Source organism: Alosa pseudoharengus, unplaced genomic scaffold (genome assembly GCF_046254945.1).
Source record: "Alosa pseudoharengus isolate Yale_2024_CS ecotype anadromous, Long Island Sound unplaced genomic scaffold, YU_APseudo_1.1 YU_APseudo_1.1_scf_17, whole genome shotgun sequence".
In the NCBI taxonomy this organism is placed as follows: domain Eukaryota; kingdom Metazoa; phylum Chordata; class Actinopteri; order Clupeiformes; family Clupeidae; genus Alosa; species Alosa pseudoharengus.
The window spans coordinates 30,429,162-30,452,378 of NW_027468640.1; the positions used below are offsets into that span (position 1 = coordinate 30,429,162).

General features: G+C 43.3%; 1 protein-coding gene across 1 annotated transcript in view; it reads right to left on the reverse strand.

Annotated features, from left to right (window-relative positions):
• Positions 1-22,527, reverse strand: part of fancc (FA complementation group C) — a 31,359-nt gene extending 8,832 nt beyond the window's left edge. Inside the window, exons 1-8 of the mRNA XM_076289280.1 lie at positions 22,471-22,527; positions 20,029-20,211; positions 9,449-9,536; positions 8,846-8,940; positions 3,156-3,257; positions 2,964-3,028; positions 2,150-2,314; positions 1,639-1,795 (exon numbers count right to left, since the gene is read on the reverse strand). Of these exons, the coding sequence (XP_076145395.1) occupies positions 1,639-1,795; positions 2,150-2,314; positions 2,964-3,028; positions 3,156-3,257; positions 8,846-8,940; positions 9,449-9,536; positions 20,029-20,202 (846 nt within the window). The 5' untranslated portion in view covers positions 20,203-20,211; positions 22,471-22,527. The remainder of the gene's footprint in view (positions 1-1,638; positions 1,796-2,149; positions 2,315-2,963; positions 3,029-3,155; positions 3,258-8,845; positions 8,941-9,448; positions 9,537-20,028; positions 20,212-22,470) is intronic.
• Positions 22,528-23,217: the final 690 nt, after the last annotated feature.

Consider the following 23,217-nt stretch of genomic DNA (forward strand, 5'->3'; position numbering starts at 1 on the left):
TATCAAAAGAAGAACTAAAGAGACACAAAGAAAGTCAAAGAAAGACAGAGAGACAGAAACAAAAAAGGGGAGTAAGTGAAGAAGGAAGACGAAGGACTTGGGTGGAAAATGCACACGACGCGCAGTAGTCCCTGTGCCGCCTGCTTCCCTGGCGGCCTGGGCTGGCTTTGGGCGGAGGGGCTCTCCCGTGATCACCACATCCTCCGAACGGAGACCAGCAGAGCCCTGGAGCAGCCGAGCAGCCAGCCCACAGCTCCACCCTGAGGCCCTACTCCGCGAGGCCCCCCAGCCCCCAGAGCCAGTTACAATAACCCCAGCATCGAGCATCTCAACTATTCCCCCCTCTCTCACCCCGATGGCATCCTAGTTATTTACCACTCGCCAAAAGACGCCAGCGAAAAACAGCGACAAGCGGGAGGATGAGGGAGAGCAGAAAAAAGAAAGAAAGCAGGAAAGGTTAAGGATTAACGTAAAGCTGTCCACACGAAAGTCTATCCTCAGAGGGGACATAAATATCTGGGCAGCAATGGAGTGTGGAGAGAGAGAGAGAGAGAGAGAGAGAGAGAGGAGAGGAGAGGAGGAGAGAGAAAGAGAGAGAAGGAGAGTGAGAAAAAAAAGAAAGAGAGAAGAGGATGCTGGGATATGCACTCTTCCACTGTGGTCCTCCCAGAGACCACAGTGAAAGAGTATGCAGTATGAGCCGTTATATAATGACAATATACTAGAGTGTACAATGACATCTTATTGACCTGTTTGATTTACTGACAAAAACAATAGGGAGTCTGATGAGTTGTGAAAATGGGGCATCGTGCCACCTAGTGGCAGCCATGCTGTACTGTGGCTATCAAACACGTCCCCCTCTCCGGGCCACCAGCCTGTGTAAAACATTAGGAAATATGAAAGCGGCCTTTCAAATGTGTCTATTGTTTCTACTGCTAAGCCAAATAATCAGATGCAATACACTGAAAGCCACAAGGCCAAAATAGTCTTGTTTGAAGGCCTTTTCTTGCCTGAGAGTGAGCTTGCCCCTAGTGAAAACAGATGGGCTCCCAGCATAATCCTCCCATACCTTACTCTCTCCTCCACTTCAGGGAGGGTCAATTACTCTATCCCCAAAACATCCTGTTTTTTTCTCCTCTTCTTCTTCTCTCATTCTCTCTCTCTCTTTTTTTTTTGGCAGAGGCCCCTTGAAAGTTGCTGTTTATTATCATTGGATCAAAACGCCAGTGAAGGGAGGTTTGAAGTGAAAACAAGAATGTGAAACTAATTACTTGCTTCCCCGTTTTCTGAACACCGCGTAAAAAAAAAAAAAAAAAGAAAAAGCGCTGTTTTGTGAATCAAAGGGTCCTCGGAGCCGTAAAAACAGTAAGTGGGCGAGAATCCTCAAGTGTTTGTCAGATGGGTCTGTGGGAACGCTACTAAATATCCAAAATAAATAAATACATAAATAAACATTTCTTCTTGTCTATACAGGGTGCATTCTCAGGGTGTGTTTATTTTCATCGTAGTCTCCAAAGACCCCAACAACACAAACACACACACACACACACACACACACACACACACACACACACCCAAACCAACATACACCTGCATTCAAACATACATTGAAACTCTCTCACGGTGTGCAGAACTTACCAGGAGTGAAGCATTCACCTGCTTGTCTAGAGTCTGCAGGTCTACTCTTGGGCCTGAGAGAACAGAAGACACAAGCCTCAACACCGCCCTCTCCAGGCTGGACAGGTTGTGACACCAGAGGGCCACCACTGTCTGGACATCAAGGTGCAGCTTCTTACTGAAAGAAAATGGGAAAAATGATCATAACAAGACATATACATCTTCATATACAAAAATCATACTCTGACCCGACTGCTGATGGTTGTTCAGGGAATGGGAAATTATGATTTATGATGACGTCATATATCCTGTTGTCTCATTGCCTATTTTCAAATCTTAAGCATACCAGCTCACGCCTGAATTCAGGTATGGTGCCTGAACACTTTAAGCCCGGCTTTTCAAATAATAATCACAGGAGAATAACCAAGTGTTTATTAATTATGAGGGCATACATGAAAATGGGACTACCGGTAAATATTCAACTTCTATTCGAGTGTTGTACTCAAGTTTCACTGATTTCAGCACCACTTACTCAAGAAAGCCGGAGCAAACTGCCTCCACAAACTCTTCGCTTAGCTGGGTGTGTGCACATGTCACAGACCTCCGCAGGAGAGCACCAATCAGAGGAGCCGCTTCAGGGCGTGTGACCAGAGGCACACAGGTCAGCGACAGACTGTGAAGGCCATCACAGAGGCACCTGCACAGAAGCCACGTGATTTATGAGCAGCAAAGTTCTTTATTTGCTACATTTATATATAATTACTATATTTATATATATTATAATTACTATATTTTTCATTTGAAAATAGTTTCATCTATCCATCCATCCAAGTGTATACAATCAATTAAACCAATAACGCAATTAAGTCAGATACGGTAGCTCTTATACATTTGAGACCCACCCCCTCAACACACACAAACACACATACTCTCTGTCTTCCATTCTGTGCACACATGTCTATGACTAAGGATGCATTTACGATTTAGAATTCTACAAGATAAATGAAATGATCTGTACTTATAAAGGTGCATTCATTGATAAATGAAATAATCTGTACTTATAAAGATGCAATCATTGTGCCTGGCTGTCCATTTGTACACCAACACATGGGACCCTAATTTAACTGCTGGGCAAAGTGCAAGGTCAGTTTGTGCATGAACTAACGGCATCATGTGGCGAGAGACAGCTGACCCACCACTGCTTGTGCTTAGAATCTTTCTCATGGTATTAAATGTGCAAATAGATTAAGCATAGTTATTAAGCAAGCTGTAGGTAGACTTCTGCGCAGCATTTAAATAAGGGCCCCAACTCTTTAACTAGCTCCAGCACATGAACAAGAGATCACCTCTCTGTTGGACTCCTGAAACTGCTGCAGCCTCTGTTGACAGCCTCAGTCAGAAGGCACATCATCTACAGAAAGAGCACAGGCCAACATACAGCGTCTTCTGGAAGCTAAGCATCAACTAAGTAGTTTTATGTGCCACATCAATCAATAAATAAATAAATAAATAGATACATAAATAAATAAATAACATACCTTTTTGAGAGTGCTCACATTGTACTCTTTTGAAGGTAGTCCTACATGTTTCATAACAGACCACCCCTCTTCGTCCGCTGCAACTAAATGGCACATTGTTTTCTGCAGAGGACAAAAAAAAACACATCTTCACTTTTCAGCAGCAGACGACAGTCATTTGGGGGTACATTTGTGCTTGCATGCTGAAACAATTAAAAGCCAGTAATGGTGTGTGGAGGAATCAGACTGGCTTGTGTGTGGAAACGAGTCTGCTTTCACTAAAACGGAACCAGCAAACAGCACTTCGCACAACCAGAAAATGCCCTTATGAGACACAGAGTGCTTAATCCTGTCTTGGAAAAAAATCAATTCCAAATGAAATTGCATCTGATATCCTCAAATGGTCCAGAGAAATTAGGTTTGCATCTGGAACTGCATGGAAATTAGTCTGTTTCCACTCAACGGCTACAGTTCTTCACATTAACAGCAGTTCTGACACTTAATTCAGCGTCATGAACTGAATAACTCATTAGTTCCAAATGGTGTCTTCGCCTGTAAACCATAAAAACAAGCTCTGTGAAACTCAGTTCACTACACATCTTTGTATAACGGCATGTACATTTCCAAGGGAATTTTTTAAGGCCAAATCAACTCCATGTACTGGTTGATAGACTGTATTTCCTACAGAGGTCTGTAGTAGAAAAAACATACATTTCAAAAACTAAATTCAAATTGAAGCCTTAGTAGGCTGAATGACCAGCCTCCAAAACGAATAACCTTCGTGCACACCTCCAAGTGGACCTCCAAGAGGCACACACCAGCATGCACCTGCAGAGACGCTAAGATACTTGTTTAGAGTAGGCCTACCACAAAAAGAACACTCCTTAACAGTAGAAATTTTGCTGAAGTTCCACCAGACGACGGAGATGTAAGCTCCTAAGCCCATCAGAGCCTCCTCCATAGCAGCCTGATCACCTGGTTGAGGGTAAGTACTGAAGTTGAGGGTCAATCCTAGAGACCACTGCTCCTGTGCACCTTTCTGATTATACTTTAGTTGTCTCTGCTCAGTAGGATAAGTGCTGCTTCATAAGGCCTTTCATTTATTAATGAAGAGTACTGAATAAAACGTAATGGATGAACAATGGGAGAGAAATAATCTGAGGTCAGAAAAACCCAAACTGGCTTTGTACATCAACATGATCACAGAGTTGAAATTATTCTATTTTTCCATTTGGTTGAGTCCTTAAAAGTAGAGCCAAAGTGATATGCCTACTGGCACCAGACACACAAAGGTGCTTATGCAAATATCTTCAACTTGGTGAGGTGAGAATGCTGAAAGTAGATAAGCTCTGATTACCCTGATTAAGATCAAAGTCTCAGAGATTGTGCGACGCATCTACAGACTCAAACCGTTTTCCTTTAACCTTGCTACGTGTCCGCGCACAGCATGCTGTGGCACGCGTTTCAGTCCGACAATCAGGCCAAATCTGGAGGCACTCAGCTTTAAACTGTATGGCGACAAAGCCTGTGTAAGTGCTGTAAGTATCCCTCATCGGCAATGCAAAGATTAAAGCCATTAAAGCACAGAGGCCCGGCGGGCTGAGCAAATTCTGAAACCTAACCTCAACTTTAAAAGCCTTTCGCCCTCAAGATTCTTGGAAAGACTCGCTTGATCCCCGAAAATCAATAATCATGGAGCTGCCTGTGTCTCTCTCTCTCTGTGTGTGTGTATGTGTGTGTGTATGTGTATGTGTGTGTGTATGTGTGTGTGTGGGTATGTGTGTGTGTGGTAAAAAGCACCAAACCCCTACAAATAATTTCATAAGCGATAACAGATGGCTTTATAAGAATGTCATCTTGATCTGTGTAATCACATGATAACATGATTAGCGCGAGACGGGTCTCTCTGGGTTTCGCCTTTGAACTGCGACGCTGGATGCGGGCTGCAAACGGGGGAGACGTCTCCCCATCAGATACTGGAGCACCAAGAGGCTGTGGGGTGGCTTGTCTCTCCCTAACCTTAGCCAGAGTCAAGTCTGTCGTTTTAGAAGCCTCAAGCATGACAAATTCAGTAACCCATTACATCAAAACAAAACAGACGGGGGGAAGAAAAAAACGAACAAAACTGTAAATTTAAATTCATAATTGAAAGCTCGTCTTTTTACGGCCTTGGAGAAAAAAAAAAAAGCGAAAGAGAACACCCAATTGTGCTTACGGTGCAGAGCAAATGGGCACGCTTCCGCGAAGAATTAGGCCGCAAACAGTCGAGCGCAGGAGAGGAGCCCGATGGAAAACACTGCTCCCTGTGGTCGAGCCGTGCGGTTTGGGTTAGTTTCGAGCATGTTAGGATGTCCTCCACAGACCCAACCGAAGCTCAATTACTACCATCTGAGCTGCAAAAACACAGTAACTCACACTTAAAGCCCTTTTTCAAGTGTGTGCGTATGTGTGTGTATGTGTGTGTATGTGTGTGTGCATGTGTGTGTGTGTGTGTGTGTGTGGAGAAAGGAATGATGGGGTTGGGGGAGGGATGGTGGTGGTGCTAGTGGTGGTGGAGGGGGGGGCGTACCACATTGCCTTAAACATGGCAATTAGGCAAGCTTGAAGACATATGGATGCGGTGCTTGAATCAAAAAATATCCCCCTTGGCAAATGCAGAAAGTGCATACGACAGGAGAAAAAAAAGGGAGAGAGGGAGAGAGTTCAGAGAGTTTGGAGATCAGACTAGTTTGCGTTAAGCTCTCTGTTACCAGCTGCAAGTGGGCAAAGTTGAGGGAGGAAGGCCGCTGGTTGGAAAACAAGCTGGAAACTGAAACAAGACTATGGAAGTGTTTGTGTGTTTGTGTGTGTGTGTGTGTGTGTATGTGTGTATGCGTGCGTGCGCGCATGTTTATGTGAAACTGAGAAATATACAGACTGACAGAGGGAGAGAAAAAAAAGAGAAAGAGAGAGAAAGAGAAAGATGGAGAGAGAGAAAGAGAAAGAAAGAGGGAGAGAGATTGGGAGAGAGGCTTTGAGGAAGAGAGAGACAACACTGCCAGATACAGACACTGCACATCCAAGAGCCATGGAGAGGGAGAAGGGAGGAAAAATATGCCCACTTAGCCAGTAATACCTCATCTTTTAAAAAAAGAAAAGGAAAAAAAGAGAGAGAAAAAAAAAACCAGAGTCTGACACAGAGCGAGCTGGGGGTGGAATGTCAGGAGTGGTGAAAGATGTAGAGCACACATAGTCATTACGGATCGTCTCGGAACACTCTTCATCTGCTGGGAATTCACAGACAGGGACCACACAGGCCGGGAAGTGGCGCGCTTCCAGCTCCGCTGAGCAACATGTGTTAGCAGAGAGAGGCAGAGAACGAGAGAGAGGGAGAGAGGGAGAGAGGGACCATCAAGCACTGGGCTTTGAGACAACAGAGAGTGAAAAACAGGCTCAAAGAGAGAGAGACAGAGAGACAGAGAGAGAGAGAGAGAGGAGAGAAAGAGGGAGAGAGGGGAAAAAGAAGGAGAAACATATGCCTGCTTCTGATGGCTAAACTTGAGTGAGTTGAGTTCCATGTGTTCTGCGAAACCTATGAATTCACACAGCCAATATAATACTGTGGCACAAAGTAGGTCGATTAGCGAAGCAGCCGCGATTGTACAAACATCAGTATAAGAGAGTCAATTATTTCACCCAGTTCTATTTAAGATTTCATGAAAAATGAAAATGAAATCTAAGACCAACACAAATGCTTCCTCTCAACTTGCGTGAATCTGACAAAACGTTAACCCTTCCTACCTGTGAATACCTCAACTTTTTACCTCTGTACCAGAAAAAAAAAAGTGTTTTGTAATTTTGTAGCTCCACTAATAGACACACATATGGTAGTAAAACAGCGTGAGGCTTTTCCCGTGCTCTTCCTGTACGGCACCCTGGAAAAAAAGATGATCAACGCTCTGAACAACAGAAAGCAAAACACACATGTGGGATATGCGTACAGGGGATGTCACAGGGAGGCAGTAAACACAATGAAAGCCATTTCAGATTAATTCCTGGTCCATGGCTGAAAAAAAAAAACACTGTTTAAATTGTACTTTACATATACTGTAATTTAGTAGCTGATTTTGAAGTTTTTTTGAGTAACAGACTAAATTGCAGCTCTTCTTATGATGCATAAGACACAGCTAAAAACACTGAGGGAAAAAATATATTAGAATTGATCAGATCTGTCACAGATATGGTCATTTCATTATATATTATTCTAGGGCACATTATAGGAATAAATAGTTATAGGCCACTGCAATGATTTATTTCCATAAGTCAATCCCATATTTCTTCATGCAGTGAACAGTACATACTTACTTCTAAAAGTGGTTGGAAGGGCAATTTGTACCTTCATTCATATTTATGAAAAGTATGTAGGCTACACCATGCATAAAAGAGAAGGGAAAAGTAAAGTTGGGAACTAAGAGCATCATAAATAATGTCTTCTCAGTGACTGAAACAACTTGTTTCATAAGCCAATAACCCACTGTGTTGAGTACACTGGTGCAACAACAAACATCCCAACAGCAGCATCGCAACACCACCACAACTACACACACTATGCAAACACACCCGCCCGTGCCAGGGCAGGGTAGGCCGCACAGGGCATGGGGTCTGCCAGCCCTGTAAAATTCCACCATTTAGTAGCGCCAGATCTAACACCTAGATCTGGCAGAGCCCCCCCCCCAAAAAAAAGATGGAGTCTGTGTATACCATCTAATTTCCACACACATTTATGTTCACTCTTCTAATCATGGAACCGCAAAGCACCCTTGAGCATATTGATACAGTATGCAACAATGAAAAAAATGATTCCCTGGGATCTGGTCCTTTATAGTGATCCAACACCTCCCGCCAAGCCATGCTTCCCCACTTCTATAGGTCACCACACATCTGGCAAATTAAAAGTTTACTTTAAAGCCTGGCTTTAATTATGTGAGTCTTTCATATTATGAAAAGAGGGGGAGAAAAAACTAATAAAAAATACACACATTTAATCTTGCAAATATGTGCAGGGTTACAGTTTGTTTATGGTACACCACCTATGTGGACGCCATTAAGGAACTCAAGGTTGTGTGGGAACTGCTCCATATGGAAAACATGAAGATGTTTTTTTTTTAATGTCGATGATCATTAGTCTAATTGCTACACTACTGGATGCTTTGTCATGTCCATTTCCAAGGGCCACTGAAGGGGGTCATCAAATTACAGGTAAAAGACAAACACGCCGTAAGGACAGGCACAAGGCATTCCAAACATTCCGCACGGCAGGGTAAATGTTGCGGTAATCAGCGTAGTGTTCTGACACTTAATGCGGTCAAACAGACTAGCTTATAGCATCGCTACTAATTTACTGTCCTTGAGCTAAGATTGCTGGTGGAATAACAACTCCAGAAGAGACCGGGCTTTGTGAGGTTTTTTACTTTTGGTGTGTTTAGCATTGCCAGTGTGCTCCGTGTGTTTCACTTGAACGTCACAGTTGCAGTATTTACCCTGTGGTGCCCGCGAGTTTCGGCAGAATCCACTACCCATAACAAATGTGTGCGTGTCTTATTTCCCTAGAAGACACTATGGCGTACAGCAGCTTAACATTTAGACAACATCAGTCCAAAAGTATGGAGGGGTCTGCGGTGATGAAATGCTACATGAATAAAGAAAGGAGAAAGAAGGCCTCCATACAGTACCCGTATCCAGTCATTAGCCTTGAGCTCGATGGCGCTCCGTGGGGTTGGGCTAAACAGAGTCCACAGGCACTGCAAGAGGAGGCTGCTGCTTTCCTCTGGAGAAACACCAGAAACACACAAGGAGAAGCTGAGCACTAAAATGGTGCTGACTGCAAACACTATTTTATGCAAACATTTAAAGCATACACAAAAATAGTCTGATCAAAACATGTCTTTGTGAGACAGTGGTAGTATTGCCAAAGGTATCATACAAGACATTATTAGTCACGATAACCTGTCTATGTTAAAATATATTTTTGATCTATGAAAACTAATGAGATGATGACTGAAATATTAGTTCTCATGAAATTGTTCTTACAGTACATTTTATTATGCAGGTGCTGAGGTGCAAAAACATATGTGAAGATGGATGGAACGAGGAAGAGGGGAAAGTGTGTGTGTGTGTGTGGGGGGGGGGGGGGGGGGGGGGGATCATCAGACCTCTTCAGGGGTTTATGGGTAGAGAAGCATCCAAACAGCCCAGCATCCCCCTGCAGAAACTGCTTCCCTCCCCTCCGCCAAATGGGAAACACACCCTTTCACACAAAGCCGTCGTAAACTCACCATCCGCCGTAACACATGGGACCGAACAGAGCCTCCCCAGTAACTGGCCAACAAAGGGCAGGTTCTCCAGCGCCTCCGATGCACATCTCTGCAACACATCGGCACACCTGGAGCTCATGAACGGTCCCCGGCTCAATAGAAAACAGCATCAACTCAATGAGAAGGCATTCAATCTCACACAAGTTCATCCAACACAATGCGAGGCATCAGGCCAGCTTTAAAAGGGGCTTACTTGTAAACGTCTTTGTCTTTCATTTAAAGTTCAGAGTTGTGACTTTGGGCGTATTATATGTGCATGGCACTGGATTTGTACACATGCAAAAAATGACTACATGCAAATGTGAAATCAATCAATTGATAAACATTATGAAACCTCAATTTTTAGTCCCCGTTTTCATGTTCAAAACATTTGCAGATGGCAAGTGGGAGGCAACAACACACTGAAAAAAAAAACAGAACTTCAAAACTAAAAGCTGCCCTGATTTGCTTCCATGGAGCAAGACTACAATTTGAGGGCAAACACAGCTGGTTTGCCATTTATTTCTTCTATTTTCTCTTTTTTTGCCCTTTTTGTGCTTGTGGTTGTGGCTGTTGTGGACTGATTTGACCTCTTCTACTCTGTCAAGAGTGCCACCCACTGTTAATTTGGTTACCTCTCGCTGGGGCAGTCATTGGGACGGGGCATGTGCTGAAACATCAGGCCCGAGCCTATTCACTGGGACTGGAGGTCGAGGGAGAGAGGGAGAGAGAGAGAGAGAGAGTAAAAGAGAGTAAAAGAGAGAGAGAGAAAAAAGAGAGAGAGAGAGAAAGAGAGAGATAGATGGAGAAAAAGAGAAAGAGAGAGAAGGAGGAAAGGAGGGAGAGAGAGTGAAAGAGAGAGAGCAAGAGAGGGAGAGTGGGAAAGACAGGAGCGAGCCCGATTCCGTATGACAGCCTACGAATAAAGACCTTCTTTCAAGGTGAACGCCGTTGGTGGGAAGCCTGATGTTTTCTCTCTGTTTTTTTTTTCTCCCCCTCCTTTTTACACTGAACCTTCAGAGAAAGGTTCCGTCCAACCCCCTCCTTCAGACTCGTCCAAATTCGCAACACTTGGGGCATGGATACATTAGGTTAGCGCTGCCTGTCCCTGGGCGGCTATTAGCCTCAGTAACTCAACACTGTTGCCAATGTGTCCTGCTTTTTCCACTGCACAGAACGGCTACTGTTAAGCGGACGCCAGGCTTGGAGCGTTTTATCCCAAGGAGATCCAGGCTACAGAATTCTCACTGAATCGTGAGCACGCACGTACACACACACACAACAACTTAGCACAAGCGGTTCCCACAGAAAATGTGGGGATGTGATTTCTGAGGAAACCTCGGAGTAATTATTCTTTGAAGAAAGGCAAGAGCCACACTGCAGACCAACTGTGTAAGGGAGACAGAAAATCTACCAAACCCATGTAGCTGGAGAAAAATGAAGGAGTGAGATGTCATTTGTTTCAATGAGAATACCATCATTTCTGGACAGTAAGGGAGAGGTGGGAGACTCTCTTGGTTATAGTAGTAGTTATAGTACTAGTTATAGTAGGTTATCTGTATCTCTGAGAAATTTCTTACAGTAACCAAATGGCAAAGCATAGCCATGATGTGTGCATGCAATGCTCTATGGGATTTGATCCTGGCCTACGTACACAGGACTGGTCACAGGACTCCTCAGCCATATTCACCCTGAGCAACCTGTCAAAAAACCAAAGGTAAAGATGTTTTGCTTTTTGTATATTTACTATAATCTGCAATTCCTTCATCAGGAAATTAGTGAAACAAAACAACCAACCAACCAATCATTCATATAGCCTTGTATTATAGGTGTTGTGTTGATTTGCAATATCACCTTGCCACTCACACTAGTAGTGACTAGTACTGTAGCATCGCTTCAGTCATGTAGTGGTGCTGTCTTTAGGCAATAATAATAACTGCGACAGGTAGAGTCTATGTTGCCCAAATTAGAAATCCCCAATTAACTCACCCAATGAAACCCATTACTTTGTTGGTTAACCAAAATGTTTGATAACATGAAACTTTCAACACCTTGGTCTGGCCACAAAAAATCCCAGCTCGGTCGAAAAGTGTTTTCTCCTCGTGCTTCTAGGAGATATGAGCGTGGACAGCATGCTATTACCGGTAGAATTATAGAGCACACTTTTAGAATTCCGAGAGCTGCATCAGGCAGCGGTTTTCTCTTGTTGTCTTAGTGTGGCCCAGCACGTCTGATAATGCCAAGCCGCATGTCAGGTCTGCAAGCGCTCATGACAAATCTGAGCACTAGGATCCATTCCCAATAGTCACACACTGAAGTGATCTAACTCACACTGTCGCTCCACCACGGCTTAGCTGTGGACATGAATCTGGCCTCAAGCTTGATATCTCAAGAAACATTATTCATCCATCAACCCCCATTGACTCATTTACAATGACACTTCCAGAGGCATGCCATTTCTCTTGTTTGAGTGTGTGCTTGGCAGCTACGGTGTGTATTTCCTTGCCGCGGTAGTGGTCCCTTCATTCACTAGGTGTTCTGTATTCTTTTCTCTTCTCGGGTGTCTTTGAACTTCCTTTTTGAGAAGATCTATGCTGTGTTCTGTTCTCCCCATTGACAGCCACCCATTTCTCAGTGATCTACAGGTCTAGCAAAGCTGAGAGTTTTACTGCTAGAGGGCGTTCACTAGCAGCCTGCACAACTCTTCTCTAACCATTCATAAAATTACGCGATTGTTTTTTTTTTTTTTTTTTTTGGACTGGACATACAGCGCCAATGTCATCAGAGAAGATATTATTTGAGTTTTAAAATTACTGAGGTGAGGCTAAATGCCTTCTGAATGTAATAAATGCCTTTTTTTGACAGTCAAAATAAAATAAATCAAAGCATCAAATCAAAGCAGGTGTCTGCTCAATCTATATCCGTAACACCAGCGAATATGCAATAAGACAGAAAGATAAGACAGGGCATGATATGGCATTAAAAGAAAAAAAAGAAAGCAACAAAGGTTCAAGGTCAGTTAAACTGATCTAATTATTTTTTAAAATGGTACTACTTCTTAATTCTACTCATGTAATATTGTTTTTCTTCTTACTTATTTTATACACTACTTTAGTTAGACCTGTGTATCCCTGGGCCCCTTTCTATGTTTTAACTGTTTTGCCAAACATCTCTTTTGCCATGTAAAGCACTTGGGTCAACTCCTGTTGTTTTTAAATGTGCTATATAAATAAAAGTGACTTGACTTGACTTGTTAGAAGGATACAATAGAGGATGGCAGAAGGAAGGGGAAGACAGACAGACATTCAAGATAAACCAGAGAGAATTAATGATGTTGGTGACGAAGATGGGGAGATGCAACCGGGAGCTCACTGAGAATAAGGACTAGGATGCAACCAGGAAGACAGATGAGAGATGGAGGAACTCTGCCCTGGGCTTAAAAGTGTCAATGTCTTAGGGGCGCTGTGGCACAAATGGCTACAGCACCCATACCGTGTTTGGGTCCAAGTTTGAATTCAAGTCCGACCCGAGTCATTTTCTGAGCCCACCCCATCTGTCTCTTCCACTTGCTTCCTGTTGGTCTCTCACTATCCTCAATATCACAATAACGGCAAAAAAGCCCCAAAAATAAACTTTTAAAAAGTGTCAATGTCTTGCTGACATTGGAGGAGAACAGTATATTTTTCCTAGTCAGTACTGGTAATTCAACTATAATCAACTGCAGTTCAACTACCGGTATTCCACTAAAACCAACTCCTTGAACTTTTCAGGAGAGTCAGCAGTGAGATGAGGCGAAAGACGGATGACTCAGAATGTCAGCAGATATTTATTCCAAGCAAGAGGACTTGAGTCCAGATGTAAAAAATCCTTCCTCATTAGATCTCTATACACGTGAATGCTGTAGGACACTGGTTGCCAGTCTGATTGCCTTACAGCATCTTGCGTGCTAAATACTTCCCAAATGGAAACCACTGGATGAGAGAGACAGGAAAAAAAGGACCCAGTGGAAGACGTAATGGGGAGCTGAAAGAAAGGAAGGAAAACATGGATGATGTTCAAGACAACAAGGCCATGATGAAGGAGGAGATGAGGGACGCGAAGGCCGCAGGGAAGACAGTCGGGGAAGACGCCAGGGAGAGAGAGCGAGAGCACGACTGAAAGATGCGGCAGAGAAAGAAAGAGGGAGGGAGGAGAAGAAAAGATGGAGGGAAGTGAAAATGAGATGGCCACGACTGCTGAAGACAACCATGCAGAGGAGGACCAAAGGATGGACACAAGACAAATGAAGGACTAATGAGGCTGAGAGAGAGAGAGAGAGAGAGAGGGAGAGAGAGAGGGGGGGGGAAACAACGCCTTGGTCCTCGTGCTTTGGACAGCAGTGATCATCAGGGATGTACATTGATCTGCTCTAACATACAGCTCTCAGATACTCACAAATTAAGAAGAAACACAATTAAATGAGCTTGCCAGATCACAACTGCTTTTGAATTCATTTGATCTACAGTATTAATGCAGCTATCACAACACATACAAGTGTTCGATACAAAAGGAACACAAAATGAGGAGCTGCTGATTTGTTTTTTTAAATTGACACTAAAAGAAAGCATCCAAACAGAAAGTGAGTCCGGAGACAGGAGAGAGAAGAGGCTGTCCCTGGGACAGAGCAGAAGAACATATTATGGCCACCTTACACCAAACAACTTTGACAAGATTTGGGAAAGATTCTTGAAAGATTGTAGTCTTTTAACTAATGCCCCCCCATTCAAGCTTTACTCAAAAGACTCAAATCTTTCAAGAATCTTTCCCAAATCTTGTCAAAGTTGTTTGGTGTAAGGAGGCCATTAGGAAACAGTGTCCAAAAGACACTGGTCTAAAGAAAATCAGATGAATGCCTAGAGAAAAACCTGGACACTAGTGAGCCAGGAGAGACAGTGAGGGGAGAGAGCTCAGGTGAGGACAGAGAGCTCAGGTGAGGAGAGAGAGCTCAGGTGAGGGGAGAGAGCTCAGGTGAAGAGAGAGAGCTCAGGTGAGGGGAGAGAGCTCCGGTGAGGGGAGAGAGCTCAGGTGAGGGGAGACAGTGAGGGGAGAGAGCTCAGGTGAAGAGAGAGAGCTCAGGTGAGGGGAGAGAGCTCAGGTGAGGGGAGAGAGCTCAGGTGAGGGGAGAGAGCTCAGGTGAAGAGAGAGAGCTCAGGTGAGGGGAGAGAGCTCAGGTGAGGGGAGAGAGCTCAGGTGAGGGGAGACAGTGAGGGGAGAGAGCTCAGGTGAGGGGAGAGAGCTCAGGTGAGGAGAGAGAGCTCAGGTGAGGAGAGAGAGCTCAGGTGAGGAGAGAGCTCAGGTGAGGGGAGAGAGCTCAGGTGAGGGGAGACAGTGAGGGGAGAGAGCTCAGGTGAAGAGAGAGAGCTCAGGTGAGGAGAGAGCTCAGGTGAGGGGAGAGAGCTCAGGTGAGGGGAGACAGTGAGGGGAGAGAGCTCAGGTGAGGAGAGAGAGCTCAGGTGAGGAGAGAGAGCTCAGGTGAGGGGAGAGAGCTCAGGTGAGGGGAGAGAGCTCAGGTGAGGGGAGACAGTGAGGGGAGAGAGCTCAGGTGAGGAGAGAGAGCTCAGGTGAGGGGAGAGAGCTCAGGTGAGGGGAGAGAGCTCAGGGGCCTCATGTACAAAGACTTGCGTGGATTTCATACTAAAACATTGCGTACGTGCAAACCTGAAAAGTAGCGTACGCACAAAAAAATCCTGATGTATGAAACTGTGCGTACGCAGCATTCCACGCAGCTTTTCTTTGTACATTCCCATTAACGTGAAATTAAGCGTACATGCATGAGCATTACATTCCACCCTCTCTCCTCCCTCAATCACACTCATTTTAATATGCTAACTAGAAGGCCACTCGAGAGCGCAGACCTCTGCGAAGACAAAATGGCCTATCCCGCAATATTAATAACAATGAAAACTCATTTGTGGATCCATTCACAAAAAGCTGCTCCAAAGTTTAATAATTGAAATCATCAAATTAATAAAAAAAAGTCCTCCAGCGAATGCAAGGTAGAAGTGTTTATCCGACGAAATGGCAAGAATCTTACGTTTTTATCATCTGTAATTAATAAAAAAAAAACAGTAGTGGCAGAGCGTAGCAGTGGCTAGCTACAGTATAGGGTCAGAGACCGTGGTAGAATTATTGGTCAGTCTGCAAGTAGGTAACAGGGTTTGCATAACTGGGTTTGATGCATTTGAACCATTACAACACAACTGCATTAATAAAAAAAAAAACATTACATCAATCGAGGTGGAATAAACAAAGTTGATCCAGGGCACATCACCACAACATTACGATTTCTGGATCATATCCCTATATTTGCACACAAGTGTGACAACAATAATGTGAATGCTTACTCGAGGAAAGTCAAAGTATCTTATGCAGTCAATCACCCTAAGGGAAATAGCTTATATCCGCGCTTATTAGTCAGCCTATCTATTCTATCTATATGTGTAGGCTATAGGTTTCACATTCCCTTTTAATTCTTATCCTCTAATAAGTCTACAGTTGTCATTATAGATAGGTTGTTGCATAACTTAGTAGAATTTGAGCATGTTGCATGTCCATTTATATAGGAACATAGGCCTACTTTCGAAGTGTTATCATTTTTAATAACTCACGTTTCACAATATACTGTGCAAATAAAGGCCTAGACTCGCGATCAACTAATGTTGTTGCGCTGCATTGCCTCTATGTGTCGCCAACTGACGATACACATTGGAAATGTGCGTACGCCAGACATGAAGTTTGCGTGGAGGACCGCACATTCTCACGTTCAAGTCATTCTTCGTACATCCGGACGTGAGCGTGAGAAGTGGCGTACGCAGCATTTTTGTGCGTACGCAAGTTTTGTACATGAGGCCCCAGGTGAGGAGAGACAGTGAGGGGAGAGAGCTCAGGTGAGGAGAGAGAGCTCAGGTGAGGAGAGAGAGCTCAGGTGAGGGGAGACACTGAGGGAAGAGAGCTCAGGTGAGGAGAGAGAGCTCAGGTGAGGGGAGACACTGAGGGAAGAGAGCTCAGGTGAGGGGAGAGAGCTCAGGTGAGGAGAGAGAGCTCAGGTGAGGGGAGACAGTGAGGGAAGAGAGCTCAGGTGAGGGGAGAGAGCTCAGGTGAGGAGCAGCCAACAGGTTAAACTATATGAAGGATGAAGTGGAGCAGCCAAATGGACCACTGGAGAACATGGAGGAGGTTGCACAGGCTTAATACATGAAGATAAAACTGAAAGAATTTTGAAATGCGTAGATGCGTTTATAAGGGAGAAGTCTCTCCTTTCAAGTGCCCGCAGCCTATAGTGGTGTATTTCATACAGAAGGATGGCTGTGCTACAAGAAAAGAACTAACAGTTGTCTGATAATCACTGACCACAGATTTACAACCTGTCTGCATATAGTATAAGTATAGTATAAGTATATATACTCTCCCGTGGCGCGAGGGAAATTTGGTCTCTGCATTTATCCAAATCAGTGAAACACACACAGCACACAGTGAACACACAGTGAGGTGAAGCACACACTAATCCCGACGCAGTGAGCTGCCTGCTACAGCGGCGCTCGTGGAGCAGTGAGGGGTTAGGTGCCTTGCTCAAGGGCACTTCAGCCGTTCCTACTGGTCGGGGTTCGAACCGGCAACCCTCCGGTTACACGTCCGAAGCCCTAACCAGTAGCCCACGGCTGCATACACATTACTACAACTATGTACATTACTACAACTATGTAAAATGCACAAGCTGCTCAACACTAAAACCATGAAGCTGATCTGGATAAACCTGCAGACAGACTGCTTGAGATGGACTTTCTAATAGTCATGATTCCTTTTTTCCTATTTAGGGTCATGTTTTATGCATCATCTTTTTAACTGGATGAGGCCACTGAAGCCATACAGATCATTTTAAATTATGTGTTCCACAAGTTAATGTTTAAAGCCATTGCAAGAACAGTCATGGGAATCAAATTTTGTTCAGGCACAGATAAGTCAACATGTTTTCCTACCCTGAAAAAGTTTTAGGCCACCCAAGAAATCTGTGAGTTTCACTTAAATTAATCAAAGCATGAAGTGTTTATCTGTATATAAAAAAAACATTACACAACATTAAAACAAGCACAAATAAAGATTAATACAATAAAAACGTGAAAGAATGTCTTTTTAAAACAAGCCAACGGTTTGTGTGGCCTCCCTCAGAATGCAAAACTAAAGCTGTTCCTGTTGGACTAGTGCAGTGTAATTCTTTCAAGTAGTCATGTGGTCAATTATTCCATGGCTCTTGCAGGATGTACCATAACCCCCCCCTTTCCTCCCTCCCTCTCTCTCTCTCTCTCTCTCTCTCTCTCTACTCCCCCCTCTCTCTCCATCTCTCTCTACTTGGCTGGTTTTTGTTCCTCTCCCCATCCAAGTGATCCCACACAGCTTCAATTATGTTGAGGTCGTAGCTCTGAGGTGGTCAGTCTAATACTGTAGTCTAATGTTCCATCTGAGCTTCTTCGCTCCAAGTACATTGCATATGCATTTGTGGAGTGTGCTCACCGTTATGAACAAGTGTTTGTTTGTACTGAAGTGATAATACTGTATGATGATCTATGTACACAAAATCTATATTTGTTGTCGCTGATACTGTCACAATCAGAAAGGACCTAATTATCTATGTGAGAGTTTTTCAACCGATTGTGACTCAGGGACCACCATTCTGACTAAAGAAGCAATTTGACGACCATCACAAAGAAAAAAAACAGTGATAAGAAACAGGGGAAAATAGTGATTATAACAGTGAAGCCATGTTATACAGTACATAGGGGTGGGACAAAAACGTATTTTTGCGATGTTATCGATTGATACACTGGCGCCAAGTATCGATATTGTTTTACACAAATGTTAAGTTTTACAATTCTTAGTATCAATGGGCTCTGTCACTACTTCATACATTCACATGCTGGTGCTTATCAAATGAATGAGAGTAATCCCCTAAACACAGTCAAATGACTTTTATATTTTTAAGAAGCACTAACCTAAAACTCTATGCACTCTGCATACTGTTTCAACTCAGTTGTGAAATGTAGTGGATTAAATGCATGATTCTAGCATTTGCCTCTCTGTTCTTCTTCATTCACACAGATATGGTTGTATCTTTGATGAATCCTTTGCAATATACTGAGCACTGCAGAATCGTTGTATCGGGATATTATCGTTATCGTGGGCAAAGTATCGTGACAGTATCGATGCTTCCGTTACTCTGTGATTCCCACTTCTAATAATACATGCATGGTTAAGGACCACCAGCAATGCCTTCACAGACCACCAGCAATGCCTTCACAGACCACCAGTGGGCCCAGGCCACTGGTTAAAAACCCCCACTAGGCTATTGAAACGTCTGAGACACCACCCAAGTCAATAACCTCTACCTTTTGTTATTGTAAGTGTGTTCATGTTTGGGCAGAACATGTTGTAAACATGTTCTGCCCAAATAAAGGGAAAACATGCATTTCTTGGTGGCCTTAGTGTCTACTTTTGCACTGCACTGAATTGAAAAACAGTTTATGTAAATACATAACATATTAAGGAGTTACGTAAGACTAAGAAGAATTTTGCTGATTTGCGGTTACAGGTTACATGTATACAGGTTACATGTAATCAAAATGTATGTCCAAGCCAACACTGAACTGTGGTTACAATAGCTTGCATATACCATGACGGAGAGACACATATATGCCAACCTGATCAACCTGAACACCATCACATTTACATATAATTTACATATCAGTCATTTATAATATCAGCAAATAAACTGTGTAACACAGTGAAAAAAAAATCAGGAAAAAAACAAGAGTGACCTTGATTAGACCCCAGCACAGCTGTAGTGGTGCTAGAGATGGGTGGAAGGGGCACCTACCTTTGCTATGTGTGTGTCTAGTAAAATACCACTTACCTCGCTCTTTTTCTTGACTAAAACTAAATCTGAAAATATCTGTTGAACATCATTAATCATATAGTGACAAATGATGTGGTATGAACATGAGTATTCTGAGTTTCAGGACATTACCCTTTAATTCAGGCTCTAAAATTATATTTGAGTGATGACTGCAACACCCCATCAACCACACCTGAAGATTTAGAGAGTGTGTAACTATGTGTCACTTACAGTAAGCAAAGAGTTTCTTGGCACTTCACCTACCCACAATCCATTAGTAAGCCATTAAAGTGAACCTCTACACTGAAAACATTGGCTACTTTTTCGACCACTTCAGAGGACAGATATTTACTTCAGCCGTGTCTGTCAAACCAATGTTAATGCTATCAAAAACGAAGGCCCTAGGCCCTAGATTATGACCTGTTGGAAGAAACAGTCAAATCAAAGTCAAATCAAAGTCTGAGTTTGAATATGTTGAATATGTAAGGGATATTGGACGACGCAGCATTCAGGTATCAGAAGATAATGCATGTTCGTTGTAGTAATGCGGCCGAATGTGAAGCAAAGTATATTTGAACTGTAATTCAGATTGCCCTGTTAAACCAGTCTCAGTGTGAAAAAGGCAACGTGAAAGTACCGCCAACCGCAGCGCTCCCAGGACCTCCTGCAGGAAACCCCTCAGCTTCTCCTGGTGTCGACAGGCGTCTAGCTGGGCCGAGGGCGATGGGGCCTCACTCCATTCAGACACTTTGGCCATCCAGAACTGGACCAGGGTCTTCGAGAAAGGCTCCGGCTTCTCCCATGATGCCATCCGTTCAATCTGCAGCAGATACAGGACAGAGGAACATGCCATTTAAGCCTGAGAGACACCCACAAACCAACAAAAAACTAAATTGTGTTAACAATAACGTTCCCATCTCATCTAATTATCATAAAGATGCAGAGTTCTCACACGTTGTTTCCCATGGAGCCTCTTCATGTGCGAGTGACTAAAAACAACAACGGATATTGATGTAAAAGGGAAAGAATGCTGAGATGTCGTCATAAGTCATCTCGCAGCAAAACCCTCTCACAAGGAGTCCATCTCCTGAAACTAAACAGCAAGGCCGTCAGGAAGAGCCCAACAATGAATTGTGCGGAGACTCCAAAGTGACAGGGGCCATAATCAAAGAAATTGCTCTTGGCCCACGCAGGCCTCTAAATTTGTCATCGCCCTGCATTTTTATTAGAGAGGCTGTAAAACAGAAGCAGGCCATTTATGCGGAGCGACGCGGGCAACGCGGCCCTGGACCTCACGCTGAACTGCTGGCAACCCTGGTGACGTACAGCCCCAAAGTATTCCTGACAATTTAACAGCCCCGGAGAGGGTGGTGATGGCATTGAACAACAAACTGCCCCCCCACAGCCCCTTGCAGAACCACAGACACCCCCACATACACACACGGCTGATTTGGGGAGGGGGGGGGGGGGGGGTTATCCTACCGGGAAGCAAACGCAGCAAATGGTTTTCCTCCATCTCCACCATGACAGTCAGTGAGAGACCACCCCCTCCCCACCCCATCCTAGCCGAAAGCCCAGCTGAGGACAGACGTGGGGGCTTGGGAGTGGGAGTCGAGGGCTAATTGTTCTTCTGCCTCCTAATGACATGTCTGTGAGCAACGCAACAGGCCTGGGCTTTTATAATCACCTCGTAACGCGCCAGGTTGTTTAATGTCTTGCCATGTCCCCTACTGGAACAGCGCTGTGGGTCATGTGGCGTAAATCTATAATTACCTTTACCCTGTCTGTCTTTCTTTATTTATCTTTAACCCAGCTAAATTGTTACCAAATGCTCATTATTGGCCATTGAAAGGTGGAACGTATGTTAAGGTTGCTTGCATACAGTGTTCTGGCAGACTAGGTACTAGGTTCAAAATTAAATTTCTGTTACAACTAAATGTGTTTCATAAGTGACATGGCAACCATCTTTTAGCACGTGGAAGCATATCACAACAATTCAGTCTAGCCTACAGTACTACTATTTGGAATTCTAAAGGCAGCCATGTTTCTTTAGCGGAACAGTAAAACTGTCATAGGCTGTGTCAACACCAAGTGATGAAGTTAGGGTCAATCTCTGGTATACTGGAGGCTTTCAGTTTCAGGCACATAGCTGGACCTGGATTTTATAGCCTAATCATTGTCATTGTATTGTGATTATTGTCAAAATAATTCCAGTAAGTCTGTCAACAAAGTAATCTGGGAGAATAGCAAATACAGTTTCACAATCAGCTTCTTGGGGTTTTATTTGAACTAACACCAGTTAACGAATATGCAAACAAATCTAAAGTCCTGGCAAAAAAAAACAGATTGTGGGGAGCTTATTTTAACTACTAAGAGTGATTGATTTGGTATGTGAATGTGACTAAAATTATTTTATGCCTCATTGATGTCCTGTCTAACTGTTAATGCATCAAATGTGAATCATCAATCACAACAATAACAAAATGGGTAAGGATAAGTCCGCTTTGGCAAACAGAGACAATCTCCAATAGTATTTGTCAGTCACGATACTAACTGTGTAAGTCTAAATGGCATATTTTGTCAATTGGGTCATCATGTGTTATACCACAAGAGACCACCAGTAGGTGTCGACATTGATATTGCCTAGATGCTACAGGTTGGGCAGGCTCGCTGCCTGTGGCAGAGAGCGGTTGAATACTTTTATGAAACAGGGAGGCTTAAAGCAGACGTCTTAGACCACTTAAAACTGAATAAAGATGATATCTTCAAGGTAACTCAGTTTCTTTATTTATTTAGGTCAGACAGCCTAGTGTATTTCTCAGCCGATAGGCTGTAAATTACACAGCAGTAGCATCTGTAGCTAACCGGTTAGCCAGCCAACTGAGTTTGTTAGCAAAGCCAGTCCAGTCATTGAACAACTTTAGCTAAACTGCCAGTTAGCCTGCATGATTTCAAAGATGTGTCATCCCAAAAAGCTATAACACTACGAAAAAGAATTACATTGAAATTAATTTCTACCTCGCGTGAATACAACTCTCGCTGTCATTAAAACTCGTCTATAACACCTTGAAACACTAACCTGCTATGGGCGATTTCCACAGTGAAAGTGAAATTTCCCTCCACCACATGGAGGCCGGATGTTGTTTACTCTTGTCTCTTCCCTGTTGGTTGTGATCTCAGTGGGAGGAGTAAAGACTAGCCTGTGGTCCCTTCTTTCTAGCCTACTGTCTTTGATGGTGTTTCCATCAAGTTGGCTAGTCTAATTTAAAAATGAAAAACGCAGGCGTATGCAGAAGTATAGTTAAAAAAAAATATTTTTTTGAAAGACCACCCCCACAGTGACCGATATATATAACATAACGCCATTGTTGGTAAGATTTTCACATTGTGTGAATTTAATAACAGGCAGTGAGTAAGAGTATTTCCAGAAAACCATTTCAATACGTTTTTTTCAGGGATAGGTTTGTGGTGTTAAGAGTTTTTTTTTTTTTTTTTTTAATCCTGGACATTTAGCCTAAGGAATTATTTGGTAAAGCTGCATTTTGCACATTGTGTGTGTGAAAATGAAAGACAGATGATTTGTTTCCCTTTAGTCTACATTAAAATAGTTTTCAAAGTCTGCAGATGCACTTATATTTAATCAACACAAAGTTATGAATATTGTCTAGTTCTGTTGAGGAATATATAAAAAACATAACATTGTCATGGGGAATGTCTTGGACCTGAAGCAGCCTAAAAGATCAAGGCTGAGTCTGGTTCTTGCATTTGCAATTCTTCAAAGTGATTTTAAGAATTTGCATGTTTTCCCATGTGTCACTGCACTGTA